Source organism: Sipha flava, unplaced genomic scaffold (genome assembly GCF_003268045.1).
Source record: "Sipha flava isolate LNK unplaced genomic scaffold, YSA_version1 222_pilon_pilon, whole genome shotgun sequence".
Taxonomy (NCBI): domain Eukaryota; kingdom Metazoa; phylum Arthropoda; class Insecta; order Hemiptera; family Aphididae; genus Sipha; species Sipha flava.
The window spans coordinates 313,626-332,096 of record NW_020272853.1 but is presented as its reverse complement, the minus strand read 5'-3'; the positions used below and the strand labels follow the sequence as shown (position 1 = coordinate 332,096).

The 18,471-nt window shown below is 29.0% G+C and overlaps 1 protein-coding gene across 1 annotated transcript; it reads right to left on the bottom strand.

The window, feature by feature from the left end:
• Nucleotides 1-4,511: 4,511 nt before the first annotated feature.
• On the bottom strand, nt 4,512-17,218 carry LOC112683217. The gene is made up of 2 exons (XM_025554129.1): nt 14,451-17,218; nt 4,512-5,050 (listed from the first exon to the last, which is right to left on the bottom strand). Exons 1-2 carry the CDS (start codon nt 16,883-16,885, stop codon nt 4,960-4,962), a joined length of 2,526 nt encoding a protein of 841 aa, XP_025409914.1. The 5' UTR covers nt 16,886-17,218; the 3' UTR covers nt 4,512-4,959.
• Between the last annotated feature and the right edge of the window lie 1,253 nt (nt 17,219-18,471).

Below are 18,471 nucleotides of genomic sequence, written 5' to 3'. Positions count from 1 at the left end.
CAAAAATAAGGTATAAAATATAGATATGCACATCGTTGGATATACATCGTTAAAATAGTGATAAAGAAGATAAAATTGTTCTATACATATTCGTACAATATATGTACATACAATGCAAATTATCGCATAAACGAAACAAACTTTCTTCTTTGTAACTGTGAAACAGTCATACACCAATAGTCGTACGTACACTTTTAATTTTATCTTCCATTCAGTGTATTAAATATTAAAATGCCAAAATATAAGTGTTTATGAAAAATATAAACTGATCAATATGAGTATAAAAAGATAATTGAATAATCCGGAATTTTTCCATTTTATTGAATTAAGCAGAAAACTGCTTAAAGCGGAATTTTTGTTGGTCCCATGCGATTCCGTTTTAGACAGTTTTCACTGTAACCTATAAAGACCTAATTTTACTCACGGAAAACAAATATTACATATTTCATAATACAGTGAATACATGAATAAAATTTATATAACTACTTATTATACAATATAAAATATTATTATTATTATTATATATATATATATATATATATATATAATTAAATTGTCAATTTTAAGAACATGCGACACTGACACATATATACATGTTAAAAAGTAAAAATACGACTAAATGTAGTTAATTATACTATATACATTGAATAAAAAAATTGTAGTCGGCATTTTTCATATTATTCACCCCACCTTGATTTTCATCTTCGGGACGACCCTGCTTCGATGCGTATGCTAGATGTGTCAGAGTTACCATCTTTCAACGTTTAAAATACGGGATACATATATTTTTTTGAGAATTATTTTTAGATATTTATTATATTCAGTTTTATTTTTTAGCATACCGATGAAATAAAATATTGTCAATTCACATAACTGCATACGAGTAACAAATCATTTATTAATTAATTTAATTGATTTGGCAAAAATGCTTGGTTGTAACTTGTAGAAAAAATGATTGGACCTATTGACTTAAAAAATTATGGTATCTGTGTTTTAAGAAATACTCAAATACGGAGCATGTTGCGTACCAGTGTTCATTAAGCCAATACGCCGGACAAATTTAATAAAAACAGGACTATCCCGTGAAATACGTGACGAGTGGCAACTATGGAGTCAAACGCAAAGCACATTGCTGATTGTAACTCGGTGACATTGATCCAGTCTAATACTTTGAAACTTTAAAAAAACTTTTACATTTCTTATCGTCAAAAATATTTATATTAATATAAGGATTTAGTTTCGAATTTTTTCATTTTGTTGTAAAATGAACATAAAAAAGTAGTGTAGGATTCTAATTTGTTAAAAATTTGAATACAACTTTTTTTCCATTCAGCTTTTCAAACACATATATTTTACTTATTTTGAACTATTTTAACTTTAAATTATTATCAAAGTAACTTTTATTAGAGATGGGTCGAACCGTACTGAACTTATAATTATTCAAACAAACCCGAACCGAACCAAACTTTTAAAATTTTTTATCGAACTAAAAATCAAACTCATGGTTTTTCCTTTTAAAAATAGATTGATATAATGAAAATATTACTTAAACAAAACGAAATACACCTAAAAATATATAATTAATTATAATAATTATTTATTAACATCCAATACTATTATTTCTAATGATATTTTTAAAAATATAGAGTACAAACAATATTTATATTTTTCCTTTTCTCTTTTCCAAAAATAAAATTGTGGTTTTGATCATATTATCACACATCACCTATAGATATATACAAAAATAATCACATGTTTCAACATGAGATTACTTTATTTTATCATACCTAATTGTAATAATATAAAAAAAATAATTAATACTACTATGATACTATAAACTATAAAGTATAAAAATTAATTTTAGATTGTTTGATTAAAAATATTTTCCTGTTCAAATTTCGAACATACTTAAATGGTAAATAGTTCGATTCGATTTTCTTTTATTTAGAGTTCGGAGTACGACTCATCACTTATTATTATACTTGTATACAGTAATGGTTGTGAAAAATTAAAATCAATTTTTTTTTTTAAATTTTCAACATTTTATGTAACATTATTGATAAATCATCTAAACTAAAAATCATATTATTATTGCATATGAGTATAGTACTATAAAATCTAAGCCATTTTAATATTATATTATAATACCATCATAAGATATTTTAATATTTGTTCTTTCTTTATAAAATAAGTAATTTATCGTCTAAGGATTTGAAATTTATATACATAATTGTTTTATTATATTATACTAAAATATCAGAATGATGTCCAATAGCTATTTTTTATGGACTTTTAAAATTTGAATTATGATAAAAACTTGAGAATTTAAGTTTCAGCGATTAAAAAAAAATTGTTATAACCAACTCAGTTTTTTCTTGGTATCTATATGTAAAGAGCTATACAAACGTTTATTTTGTTTAGAAAAAGAATAATTTTATCAGATTTTGCCGGTCCTAGAACTACAATCGGATAGAATTATGATATTTTCATACCGGAGGCATTGTATAAATATATTTAGTAAGCACAGTTCTTTTGACTCATTAAATTGAACATTTGTGAAAATTCTTTTTGGACATAAAATAGCTGTTGCTCTGGGCAATATTATGTGTGTTCTATTCTATTCTATTCTATTCTGTGTGTTCTAATTAGTTATATATTTTATTCCAAAATGCGCTGAAAAAACAAAATACAAAATGTTAACTGTTGTGGTTTTTTGCGGTGTACAAGAATGAAAAGTAAAATCTTACGAATTCTTACACTTTTCTCTGTATAAATTTGAAAATTACGTTTTGTCATTTTATAAAATAATATACCTAGCAAATCGCTTAAGCGTGTGTGAGCAACGTAATCACTCTTTTGTGTTAAAAAATTATAAGTTCACGTAAGCTATTTCATGCAACCTTAAAATGTTTACTTTGATATCCTTATGAAAAACGTACTGCTGTAGAAATAATTTTTTTTCTCGTAAATTCATTTCTACTCATCATTTTTTCGAATACATAATATTGACACGTGTACATTTGATTTAGGGGAATAGTAAACACTTTATCGTTTGTTAGTATTTAATATATCTTATTACCCGGCTAAAATGTATGTAATAATATATACATTAAACCAATATAAAATATTAGAAAGAAAAAATAAATAGAGGTATTTTTAAACCCAAATATTTATATCGAGTCTGTTATCAAAGACGGGCAGTGCATTTATTTCAAATATCATTTTTGGTGAATATGTGAAACCTGTTACCTACTGCAGCAATTGGTTCTACAGTACATGAACGATTTTCCTCCCAACGGTAAATATTCATAAAAATACACATAAATAAAACCGATTAATTATACTTACCATACTGAGGAAATCTTATCACGTACAACACATCCTATGAACATGTACATCAACTATTATTGAAAGCTACAAGTCATATTTTACACTTGATAACATAATAATCGATTTGGGATTCAGTCAGTAGCACATAACAGTCAACAGACCAATACGGAAATAAACAAAATATACAAACACAAATTTAAATGTAATAAATAATAAGTATTTGTATATATAATATATATATTTTCTTTTATTTTTTTTTTTGTCTTTACATTTTACAATATAAATCATTATGCTTAAAAGTACTGAATTACATCACTTTAGATTCATAAAATTATAATCCAGGAAAAATAAATAATAAACAAAATCAAATTAAAACCTAATCAGACTTTCTATGGGGTAGAGGAATAATTCATAACTTCATTATTATAACATTTAAGTTTTACAGTTTAAGTTAAATTATAAGTAAAACACAAATGCGTAAATAAGTGATTAGGTTTTATTTTTTGCACGTGTACCTGCAGGAACAGTTTATTAGTATTATAATTGTATGTCGGTTATTGACCGACAAGTACGAGTAAAAATTATCGACTTATTACATATAGTATATTATTTTTATTATTACGAGTATTTATACGATACTATATCATATTGTTTTCATTACGAAGCCTAGAGAATATTATACAATGTCACAACTAATATTTAATAATACATTGAGATGTAAAAACTCCATTATTCTCATAAGCATGCATTATTAATATATAATGTATATTTATTATTTAACTTAAAAAACTTAAAATTTAAGAGACTAGTAATGAAAACCAATCTTATTTCATTATCAATACGGTATTTTGATAACGTTCCATTTTATATGGATTAATCATTTTTATACGATAAAATATATTTAAAACATATAGGACATTTGACATTCAACCGAATAATAAATATTTAATTCTAATAATTTAGTAGTTAAAATAATTGACGTAGAACAAAAAAAAATTATAAGTTCAATCAAAAACACAGAAAAGTAACAAATAAATAGCTGACATTTAACAGAAAAATTAACGAAAAACAAATAATCAATAATGGTTTTCGAATAACGAACATAAATATTTTATGATTTGTTGTAAGAAGTTACCAGAATGATAATAAAAATAAATAAACAGGAAATAAATTGTATAATAACGAAAACATATTTTAATTTTTCAATCAGCACCTTAAACTTAAATTATGTATAATATAGTATTTTTAAATTAAGTTGGATGAATTCCAACGTTCGACAGTGGAAAGTTTAGGAAGCAGATCCTAAACCGTAAGACAGGAATACAGGTAAAATTGTCACCCAATATAATAAGGTGCAAAGGTCAAGGTTAATCGATCCCAACAACGACGGTCGCTATCTGGTCCGACATAGTCAGATGGTTGAATTTTTATCTCCTTACATTTAAACTTATTCTTATATGCCTAGGTATAATTTCAAACATTTTAATGAAAATTTACTTTCAATGAGAAATAAAAATTAAAAAAGGGATTTTTCAATTAAAAAATAATAATAACAATATTAATTAATATAAATAAATACTGTAGGTCTTATGTGTAGTCCAGTCAACTAAACCGCTAAAAAATTGCCGTTTAATGTATACCGGATGTGTCTGAAGTTGATGCGGTGGTCGTAGTAACTGGTGTTGTCCACTGCCACCGGCAGCCGTAACGCTTTTCTTGGCTGAAACAATATACAATCTATGGTCAAAGAGAAAAAATCATAAATAACATATACATAAACTCAGCCACAAATATACTTTACAAATGGTTAACACAGGATCAAAAGTGTACATGAAACATAAACCATATACGTGCAATGGTTTATAAATTTTTACCGCAGAAAATCAAAAAAATTAAAATATTCTATTTTATAGTTACTTTTTTTTTCATAGATTTGATATTGTAGTGACACAGGTATATCAAGAAGATACAGGTTATTTTGGATATAAATTGCTCAGTGTATTGTTTTATATAGTAATTTAATTTTCCTTTGGCGTAATAAACGATTACACTACCAAACAATGAATGTATTATAAAAAAAAATACTAAAAATAATATGGATGCATGTACATTATATTATAGGTATAAGGGTAGCTCTTATTTATAGATATAGAAAGAGTAATTTAAATTATTTACATCCAGCGCTTTCCCATTTTGTTCATCACTATAATATAAGGTTATTGTAATTTAATTTAATGGAGACAAATCAACCTCTATACAATTCGCATCAAGACTGAAAATTAAATTTCAGCCTTAAATAATACCAAATAGGGTAGTTTTGTTAAATTTTGATTTATATTTAAACACTATATAATTTATATAGAATTGTATAACACATTCATTGTAGAACATAAGCCAATTTATAAAAAGTATTCTATGTACATTTCTTTTAAATAATTACCGAGAAAATGAATAGAAAACTTAATTAGTGACGTAGCCTAAAGTTTTAGATGGAAGGGACTAAAGGATTTTTTTGAGCAAGTAGGTAAAAAATTCTTTGAAAGTCCACCCAGAGTAATCCCCCTTCCAGCATCAAATTTAAAAATGTATTTCCAGCATTTTAAAATAGTTTTAACAATATTTATTAAAATATAATTAATATTAATAATAAATTAACGTTGATCAACTGAAGTAGCATCGCCACGACATAACAAGTTATAAAAACTATATCGATTATATAATGTAAATGTTAGACGAAAGTGATGTTAGACAAACACCCGTTATTTATCAACATTTTGATAATACCGAAGTTTTAAAACATATAAATATCAAATAGTAATATACTACTATAACTACTAGTTTAGTGCATACACGTAAACATGAACCCTAAGGGAAAGCTATAGCACTATTAGCCACCCCCCCCTTGACTACTACGCCACTGTACTTAATAGATTGCTTGAATTGAGTTTGTGTGCTATATGCATATATTCGTAAATTTATATATATAAATGTATCTATCAATTAGTTAACAAATACCAAATAAACATAACAATAGACTAGAATTATTAATATTTAATCTTTTTTTTAAACTTTTTGGATTGAAGAGTTATATTTATTATAACACTTTATCACTGATGCTACATGGACCGGTTATCTACTGAAAGTTAAATAAATCAATACGAATAATATAGCGTATAAATATTTCCCCGTGTTACATGTAAAACTTCACGCCGTTGCAGAATTGAAATTATAACTATCACACTAGTATACCAATCAAGCTTTTCTAATAAATCTATTAATAGTTAAGTAAAAATATGAAATTCTTATTAACATTACATTATAAACATTATAGTACAAGTGTACATCGTACAAAATTTATATCCTATAATTGCTACACGATAATTATGCTTCTCATTGTTAAATTATTATTGGTTACTATCACTTAAATGTATATTTATCTCAAAGGTTTTCTTGCGATACGACTTAAAAAATAATGATGATTCATTTTCTTTTTCATTTTTAAATTTTGATTTTGATAATTTCCCATAAAAATAATATGATGACAAAATAATTAAATTATTGTGAAAATTTAATAAAGGTAATATATCATGATAAGAAAAACATACGGAATTAGCAGAGGAATTAGTTTAGCAAACAAATATAATTTAATTAGTTGAAATATTGATTCCTAAGTTTTATTATTGATTGTTTTAATAAGAAAAATATGTAAAAAATTATTAAAACTATAAAAATATTTCATATAAATATAAATTAATATATTATATTATAATTACATACGACACTTTTTTGATTTTAAATGCTATTAACTTATATATTTTGGAATATAGATTTTTATCCTAAGATTTTAAATATAATTCAGACAAGTATTACCATAACAAAAAATAATTTTAGTAAATAATCCGTTTGACGCAAGTAGGTATTAGTCATTTTTTATGTAATTTTTTTTTTTAAGTATAAGAATAAAAACTTAATGAACAACAAATATACTAACATTCAATATTTTTTCATTGAAATTTATTATTTATATTGTTTATTATCGAAAGTGTCATTAAAACCACTTGGCTTTACAGTACTCTACAGTAATATTTTTAACATAATTTACTAACTATGAGTTAAAATCCTAAGTCGTAAATTGTATGTTATAAAATGAAAATTTAATTCAATAAATAGCTAAATAATATATAGGAAAAAAATAAGGAACATTTAATTAATAAAAAATACAACATTAATTATAAAAATAAAAGTTAAATTACAACATGTTGATATTAATAGTTCAATCTAATTAAATCAACAATGTGTCAGTGCACTTACAAATATATTGGAACTGAGCGGTGTAGTTTTCAAAATTACTAATTTTTACTAAGAAGGCAGAGTGACTATCAGTATTCATAAGAATAGCTGTTATTTTTTAAAAAAAAAAAACCTTTTTTTTGTTATAAGTCATACTATTAGAAACTCGTCCCACAAATCTAATTTGACATTCCAAGGTAAAAAAGCGTAAGTAAAATATATACCCAGTTATTATTTATATCTGTTAAAATTTATTTTTACAAGGTCTCCACCAAGTTTATAATGAAATGTCTCAATATTTTAAAGCAAAAGTCGTACCATAATTTATTTTTTATTTTTACTAATGAAAAAAATATTTTTTACAAGCGATTTCGTTTCATTGTTCGCATTAAAAAATTAAATAATACAGTTGATTAACAGAAAATTTAACTATATATTAACTGAATTAGATAGCTATCAACCGTCAACAATTTTAACTTATTAGTAACAAAATAACAAATTGAATAATGATTATAGCTTAAGTAACCATTTAAAAACATTATACGCCATTCATAGTCGTACTACTATGTGTAATATATAGAATACATGATATATGTACGTATATATTAAACATTAATTTATAATGATGATATTTTTTACTCTACCAGTGTTATTTTAATAAGACAACTTATTAATAGAATTTATTTCGTAACTTTTAAATTTATTTTTAATTTTTCAACATGCGTAGTGTAGTCAGTAGGTAAGTGTAATCCTACCTATTACATGATGTAAAATACATGGGAATTCATCCAATTATGAAGCACACGGATTAAAATTTTTATAATTGATAAATTTAGTCATGTCAATATTTTAATTTCATGCAATCAAATAAAATAGTAAATCAATTTAACTTCATAAATCTAAATATTTTGACTAAAAAAATGGTAATACGTTACAAAATTAAGTGTATGAAGAAATAATAATTGATATCAATAGTATATTTTTCAAGATTATAATTGAATAATAATTTTGAATTTTTTAATTGTGATTATATAATTTATTAGAACTTTGAATAAAATATTAATATGGCTATACTCTAGATATCAAAAAAACTTATGAATTGAATGTTTCATATTTGCCAATGGTAAAACATCTTAAAATTGACTACAAATTTAGATTTTTATAATTTTAAAATAATGTTAAACTTAATATTTTTAAAACCTAGTTAAAAATGTAGTTAAATTTAATTGAAATGTATTTATTTAAAATCAATTATAACCACTTAACAATAAAAAAACTATTTATAAAATTAACTTTGTGTTTTAAATCCGCATAATCACTTTAATTTTATGAACATATAAAATTAATTAAAAAATAAATGGTTATAATTTTTCAATAAAATACACAGTCATAGAATTACATTTTAACTATTTATTCATTTTATTTTTAGATTGACTTCGATAGCATCAATAATAATTTCAAACTTAATAGATCATTTTATTTTTATTTAAAGTTTTTATTTGAACAAATATTATATAATGCTATTTAATACTGAAATCACATGTTTTTATTAAAAGAGACATTTCAGTCAGTAAAATAAAATGTTCTAAGTAAATTATAGGTATTCATTTGTTTCAACGAGTGTGATTATGTGTAATACAAATATTTTAAGTTTTTTTTAAAGAAAATCAGCAATTAACTAAACTAAAATAGTTTTACTCACTTTTATTTACATTTAAATAGAAACACAATTAATTCAACGTCTATTTTTAAGCTCATTAGCTATTTTAACACATGTGTAAAAAGTACAATAATTTTTCGAAATGTTTCTTAGAAATATTCTTAATGACATTACTAAATGATATGCCAATGTATTGAATTCCAATTAATGTATGAGTAATCATAATCAACGAAATAAAAAAAAACTTAATTTAAAAACACATAGAATTATGAATTTATTTTAAAATACGATACTTGTTACATGAACTGCAAAATTGAAGAAAGTATAATATATGTTTTGTAATATTTATAAACTATTATACTAAATATATTAAATTTTAATAAATTATATTACCATAACACATGGATTGTTATTTTATTAATATGCTAGTATAAAAAATGTGTAGTATAAATTTTTTTTTTGAAGAATAGTAAAATAAAAAAGCATTAATCGTTATATAAAGTTGATAACGATGCGTCGGTGACATCCCGTAGTTTAGGTAAGAATAACACATGGAATAGATAAGGAAAATATAAATGTTTGTTTAATAAAAGGGGACTTAAAAAGTGTTTTAATGATGGTGAATTTAAATTGCGTTTTAGGATTAGAAATGACATGAGAAAGTAAAATACAACTTAATAGATAACGTTATTTTCAGCTAAGACATAAAATCGTTCATAGAAAGAGAGATGAACATAAAACCTTTTTTCATTAAACTAATAATATATGTTTTAAATTGCCTGTGTAAAAAACAACTTCTTTTATTTATAACGTATTTTATTATCGTAGGTGTTCTAATAAAAGTTATCAAGTTAAATTTTCCACGTTTAACAAGAGCAAAAAAAACAAAACAACTGCCATTTCATGAACGTACTATTCAGATACTTTTTTTTTTAAGTCTATGTTATAACTTTATTGGATATCGTCAAAAAATACTAAATCAATGTACCAGTACAATATTAAACTAAATTGTAAACAAATATCGCTCTTAATACCTTTTTAATTAAATACTTTTTTAAAAACTTATTAATATTAAAAACGGTTAGACATTGCACTTTCGCACTTTCGGCAAGATACTGTTCACCATATTTATGTAAATAGGACTAAGAGATTAAAATATATTTTAAACACAATGATAGTATGCCTAGAAACTGGAGCAAGGGTCGGTAACTTTTTCACAAGAGTAATTTTTTTAAAGTTTTAAATGATGTACAAAAAAGCCACTAGTTTGAAGAATGTTTTTTTTTTTTAGTCATACATACGAATTTTATATTAAAAGGAAAAAAATCTTGATGTTGAAGCGAATCCTACAAACCTGCAGATTACTAAATAAAAAGCCGCAGGTTGTCGACCTCCTACTATAGAGGCTAGAACGGTCGCTTTAATCGTAAACATTTATATAATATTTTGAATCAATAATTAATCATATTATAATTGAAAAAAATGATTTTGGTGTAAAAGGTCGATGTAAAACTGTAAAATATATTTCATGAACATTTTATCTTACATAGTTACATATATACAAATGTATAATGTAACTAATTGTATTAGCTCATACTAAAATTACGATTTACAAGTTTTACAACAAATAATCATTTTATCTAAAATACGTAACAAAAATCAGTTAAAAGATTAAAACTAAAAATAATAGTCACTATTTATGAGAATAATTAGTTGTTCTATACATAGAACTTAAAAGTCTATAAAAATTACTTTCATTATTTTGATGATTAATAATGATTAATGTATATTTATTTTAATTTAATTTTTTCTTAAATATCAAAATAAGTTTTAAAAACAATAATATAGCATCATTGTAAAATTAATGTACAATGTGTTTTTAATTTATATTTATAATTACAAATTTTAATAAACACTGTTAACTCTAAATTACACAAATAGTATCTTGGAAAATTTTAAAAATAACAATAATTAAAAAGCAAATGAATACATTTTATAATATATACATAAACATGTATAAAATATTTACTAATTACATTTAATCTATATGTTTATACTTACGATAGGTATATGATGAAACAGTTTGCATTATAAACGCTTAAAAAATCAAAAAAAAAAAAAAAAAACAAGAAGTTCACAGATTTTAAATAGTTAAATTAAATTAAATTAAAACAGTGATATGTAATAGCATTTAAAAAAAGTTTAGTATACATTTGTGATAAAATATAAAATGTATCATCTGAATAAGGTACAATAAAAGTGTCATAAATACGAGTAAGTACTGATTCTGTACCGCATGTATAGAATATCCATTAATTTAAAAAAAATGTATAGTCAAAACATCAATTAAAAATAAAAAATGTTTGGAGGAATGTATTTATATAGTTGTTTTATATACAACTTAAATTAATGTAATAATATTAAATTTATATATTTATATTATAAAGTTGTCAATATATTTCACTAAAAAGTGTATTATATCATCAATGAAATTTTGTGTTCACAATTTATTTTAAATTCGTATACTCGTATATTTTCAGATTTAATTTTTCAAAATGTAGAAAAATTCACATTTTAATACTCACCGAATAGTGTTGAGACAAGCTAATAACAAAAAAATTCTTGAAGTTGTATTGATTAAAAGAATCAACAAGTTCACAATTGATTTCGTGAATTAAATATCAAAATTAAAATATGATTACAAGTCATAATTAAAATAATCATTAAGATTCTTATTTTACTGTTAATACTGTTATAACTGTTAATCAAAATAAATTTTTGATTTGCTGTTATTAATTTTATCAAGTCAGAAATCTATTTAAAATCCTATTTTAATGTAAGCAATAATACTATTTTTTTTTTTTTTTTTTGAAGAACACTCAAGTATATTCAAACTCTACCACACACTCGTATATCACTCTGTTATGATAAATTAATAAATTATGAATGGCTTTTCAATAATAAAAAAAATTAAAAATAATGTTACTAATTGTACACTTATTAACTTGCTTTAGGGGGCAGAGTGGTTTAGTAATCACACAATGTGGTCACGATGTACGCAGTCACCAGTTCGAACCCGGCTCAGTTCAAAAAATATTCTGCTAAGTTTTCTGTAGTCTCCCTTCCCTGCCGTCATTCTGGTTGCCTACTCTGTCTCCCACCGGACCCACTCCACTGGGAGTGAAGTCCACACACGTGTAAATTCTCTTCTTAGAGAAGGGGGTACAAGTGCCTCTTATTGCACTTTACCCCTCCCAAGCGAAAAATACATCGATAAAGCCCCAGATGGTGGTCGTTTTGATTCAAATTTGTAGAAAAAAAAAATTAACTTGCTGGTAATTAATTAAAAAGAATAAAAAAGAACATTTTAGTAAGAATATTATGGAATGAGGACATCAGTGCATCGACGACTTTAAAACAAAGGAATATATATATTAGGAAATGGTAAGCTCCGAATAGAGAAGAAAACTTACGATATTTAGATGATTATTAAGACGTTAGTGGAATAATATTTTGAATATTTTCATATTGACTTAAATGGTTGACACACGACAATCATTAAAGGCATATAATGAAAAGATCTTAAAGGATTTTTTAGAAAAACTTTGAACTCAATAAGTTAGATTTCACACAAAAGTTGGTTTAAAATCTTAAAAATATTTTACATAAAAATAAATTAATTTAATTAATGATTCGTAGAGTAATAACTATTTGTCAACTTTCATATTGAAGTTCTCGTTTATACCAACTCTAATATGTTGGTTAAGAGAGTCTTCTTTTTTTTTCATCACAAAATTATAACCATATAACAATAAAAATTATCATTAAATTTTGTAATAAATTTAAAATCTTCAAACATTAAACTGTTTATTATACAACCAAATTATTAACCGAAAAATTTTTCCAAATGTTGATTTTATACTAGGATTAGTATTTAAAACTTTTTTTCTTTAATATATGATTATGATTATGAAATTTAAAATAATTTTATAAAACGTATTATTCATTATAACTACAATATTTTATGTAGTTCGTGCACATGCGCACATTAAAAATTTCATAGTAGATGATGAAGGTAAATCTATGTAGGAGATAATGGAAAAAAATAACGATCTATCACAACCATTGACGTACTGTGACGTCATTGCTCTGTATGACAATTTAATATAATACTACCAAACACGTAGAGTACCATATTATGAAATAAAATTAGATACTTTATGAATTATTAAGCTTTAATTTTTAAATATTTACATTACTATTAATAATATAAAAACAATACACTCAAAATATTTAATTTTATGTCAGTATGATAAGTATTTCTAAAATCAAACCATTGTGCAGTCTACATATTTTTGATAGGTATCACATTATCTATTATTATGCCAATTCCATTAATTTATTTCTGACATTTTTAACTGAAGTTACACAAAAATAAAAATGTATTTCAACTTTTGATTTGTTTTGAATGTGAATAATTTTTACTATTGAATTTGATTTTTATTAAGCTATTTTTATAAATATAATAATCTACTATCTTGATTATTTGCATGAATTATATTGTACCTTAGTCCATTAACATTACATAACTCTCATTGATATTTTTTTTCTAACCTAATAAGTTTACATGGTGATATATTATAATTCTGAATTATATATTCCTGAAAATATATAAATTCATGGCAGTCATAATAAATTTAGAAATAATTTGTAATTAAAAATTATTTACAGGTAAAATGTTAAGTAATATTTATTCTTACCAAATAATTCGGGGCTAATGATAAATTTAATTTTCATAACAAATTACTAAATAATTAAAATAATTTTCTTATTCAAATTAAATAAAAGACTTCAGCGGCTTTAACTATATATTTTTCGCTGGAATGCATCTAAATCATTATTGGAATTCATCAAAAAAATTTAATTTATTTAAATAATAAATGTAAACTTAAGGCTACATTTTAATTTAAAAAGTGTTTGATGATAAAATCGTTTTTATAAACGCAGTCGTACTAGATAATACCGTTTTATTAGTTAAAAAAGTTGCATGAAACGGGACATTTTTTAGAATTACGGTTTATTACGACCTACACGTTTATTTCAATAAATCACATTTAATTCTAAACAATACAGTGTACAATTATGATCATATGTAATGCAATATAGTTACCTGCCGAATAACGGGTGCCACAGCGATGAACTGAGCAGGTCATGCGGATTACCTCCAGCCAGGTGTAGGGCACCATGAATGTTCAAAAGTCGCGGTTTAGTGTTCGGATCGATTAAATGTTGTTTGACTTTGATCTTGGGTTTATGCAACGGTTTATCCGCGGCTTCGGCGCCCGAACGAGCTTCCGGTCGCGGCGTCTGTGGCTTATCAGTTGAAATCGTCGAACATTGCAGTTGGTCTCCGCCAACATTGTCCGCACCGCCGCCAACATAGCCGACGCCTCCGCCGCCGCCGCCACCGCCACTGCTGCATTCCGCCGACGACAACGACTGCGGTTGCAATAAACCGGTTTGGTAGTTGTATTGACCGGGGTTGTGAGGCGAAGCGGGCAGTTTTGGCGGCATCGGTGGTGCTGATGACTGATCGTTGCACCCGTAGCCGACATCCGGGGAAAAACAACAAGCGGCGCCGGCCGGCGGGTACGCGTGACAAGACGTCTTCATAACGGGACCACCGCAACGGACCGGAGACACCACGAACGGGTTACAGCCGTTCGGGGACATCACAGTGTAGGAGTTGCAACCGCTACCCGCGACCTTCGAACAACAACTCTCGTAGCACGGAGACGGCAACCCGTTGCAGTAAGGCTCCGGACAAACTTGCTGTTTGGTCGGCTGAACCAGAAGCGGCGACGGCAATGGCGGCGGAGGCTGTTGCAGCAGCGACGTTTGCTGCTCCTGCGGCGTTTGTTGCAGCTGCGGTTGCACCGGTTGCAGTGGCCGGGGAGGCTGCTGGTGTCTTTGCAGCATCCGACGTGACGGCTGCTGTTGCAACGGGGGCAACGGGGGCAACGGCGATACGGACGCGCAATTGCAGTCATCCGTTTGGTTGTAGCCTGGCGTTGCGCCGTACGGCGGTGGTGCCAAATTACCGCCGTAGAACACGTCGTTCCATTGGTTCTTCTGTTGTGAATAACTGTACGGCTGCGAAGCCACCGCCTCCTCGTTCGGTAGCAGATAACTCAGCATGCTCGATATCAGCTCGTTGTCGACGCCGGACATATCCTTCGAAGATATGTACGACAATAACAGCATTTGTTCAATGCTTGACTGTTGACTGCTGTCCGCGGCTTTGCGTTCATCCAAGAAGCATGGTGTCTGTTGCAATATGGACCGAAGATGCGACAGCGAGACGGCGAAGAGATCGAGATCCGGTGGCGGTGGCAATAGCGTTGGCGTTTGTAACAGTTTGGGGATTTCTGTGGCCGGACTGGCCACCAAAGCGGCCAGTCTACCTCTGGGCACTAGCAGAGGATCGGGCACGGCCAGACTAGGATCGGCAAGCACCTCTTTGAGCTCTGCCAATGGGTCCCATTCGGGTTTCACTGGCTCATTGACTAATGCGGGTTGCGGTTGCTGTACAACTCGTTTCTTTTTAAGCGGCGGTTCCTGTAATCGTATTTCTAATGCGGATCGCTTACCTGTGGTTTCCAGATTCAATGGCTCGTTTTGCAGTTGTTCCTGTGTAATTATGGTCAACTCACCATACGTGCACTGAGCTGCGGAACTATTGACAGGAGTCGGCGGCGGTGATAACGGTGAGGTCGTGGTAATGGGCCTCTTATTCGTATCTTCAGTCTTGACCTGATGAATCGTCGTGCCTTCCGGTAATTTAATTTCACCCGTCTCGACCGCGGGTAAGGTAGTCTGTACACCTTCAATGAGCGTAGAATCTTGGTCGATCATTTCAAGTGCTCGTTCGATTCGAGCTCTCTGTTCTTTTTCGTCCTCCTCACTGCATGAATTGTCGGAAAAGTCGATCGAATTTTCATTCACATCCACTCCATGTTTTTTCTTCTTCTTCTTTTCGGGCTTTTCTTTTGGTTTTTCTTTTGGTTGTTTTTCCAACTCTTGTACCGACTCTTCGTCGGTATCTTTTTGCGATTCGTTTTCGTAATTACAAACGGTGGAACGTGATTGGGCCGCTGCCAATACTTTGGACCTGGGTTTCGACGTCCACACACCGCCGGTCTTCACCAGTCTAAGGCGGTTATGTGGATCATAATCTTCGCACACCACCTTCACGATTTCAGACTCCCTTTTTTGGGCCCATAGAAATATTGGACTCACCTGTTTGTTACGTTTCTTATGCTTCTTCCGTATATGAGACGGATCGTGATGGTGCTTGTGATGGTGTTTCTTGTGCTTTTTCTTGGATTTGCTGCGCCGCTGGCCGTTTTCTTCTTCCTCTCCGTCCTCTAATTTTCCGATACGGTTCTTTTCGCCCGACTCCACTTCATCGTTCTCGGATTCCGCGGACGAATAAATTACGATCACGCTTCCGTCGTAATCCGCGATCGCGCCGCGTTCGCCGACGTTCGCAACGTCAGCGTTTACATTGTCTTGGGAAACCGTTTTCTCCGGTATGGCTTTCATTTCTTCTCGGTCGTCGGTTCCATACCAATAAACAACACGTGACCGTCTCGGATGTATGCGGTCGAATCAAGCACATTCGAAAGCGCGCATTGTCGTCCGCCCGCGCAACAATCGGGAACGTAATGCACAACCGCAAACAATGATATCGATCTCGGGGGGAAACTGGACGTTATCACGACAACGAAAACGGTTGTTAGTAAAAAAATAAACGATAAGCGAACAAATTGATGAACAAGTGCGGTTGATACGACACTCGCACGGTCGACAATCAACGCACACACGTACGGAACAGCTGTACCGCGACTAACCGGTAGGAGTCACTAGCCGGCGGCGGCGGCGGCGGCGGCGCGCACGTAAAATTCCGTCGGTGTTTATCGGGTTCGGACGCGGTCGTCCGCGCTCGGTCGCCCGTTCTCCACTATTGGTCGGCCGAGATTTCGTGGTATAGGCGTAACCGCTATCGCAGACGATCCGAAAATATTACACCCGACCGCCGCCGCCGTCCCTTGCCCTAAATCGGAAAAATGATGAGAGTTTTCATCGCGGGCCGCTACGGCAATCGCAACTCTGCAGCACTGCCCCGCGACGCGTGTCATTATTATTACCGTATCGATTGGCGGCGGTTAATAGCGATTTCACACGATTTCCGGACACGGATTCCGTACGCCCGCCGATGACCGCGACACATAAAAATAATCGTAACAATAGTAATCATATTTGTTCAAAACATATAGTATTGCGTGGACGCCTGTCGCGTACGCGTCCGTGCACACTCTATCCGTTTGGTCTCAGGATTTTCAAGACGCGAAGCGAGGACGATTTTACAACGTCCTTATTTCCTCCCGGCTAGGGAATGGGCCGGGGGTCGCGCTGTACGGAGACGTACATAAACATTTTCTACGAGTATCTTACAGTGTATTTGTACATTTGACACTATTAACTTTATCGTTGTAAACATTTGTAATTAAAATAGATACACGAACTTGCGGAAAACCAATTAAACATTTACAACATATTTGTTCCCCGAATTTAGGTGCGTTTTATTTTCTGACGAACAAATAAAATAAATGTACTTCCGCGTAATTCCGTTTTTTCGAATTTTTCTTTGTTATATAATAAAATATACACACATCTCTTTTGATTATTGTAGCTTTGTCGAATTTCTACATTTTTCGACACGAGAGAACTTAAAAAGTTAATAAATACTTAGTGTTTTATAGCTTTTATTACCCATATTTATTGTTAATGATATCAAATATAACTATGTTTGAAAATTTCATGAAATATAAGAGATTGTGAAATATTTCAGTATTTTAAATTTATACACATTTATAATATTTATAATTTTTATGGAACAAAAAAAAATTTAATAAGAATGTAGTTTAGTTAATATACTTAGGATATACATTCGGACTATAACCGTCATAAAGACATCTTTAGTGTTTTTAGGACATTTACAACAGTCTAAAATGTGGTTTAGTGGACGAGTTGCATTTTTTACTGTAGTCCAATTGCAGTAATTACACAACTTTTTAATTATGGTTTTCTTATGTTTTTTTTCACTATACTCTTTACACACGTTATGT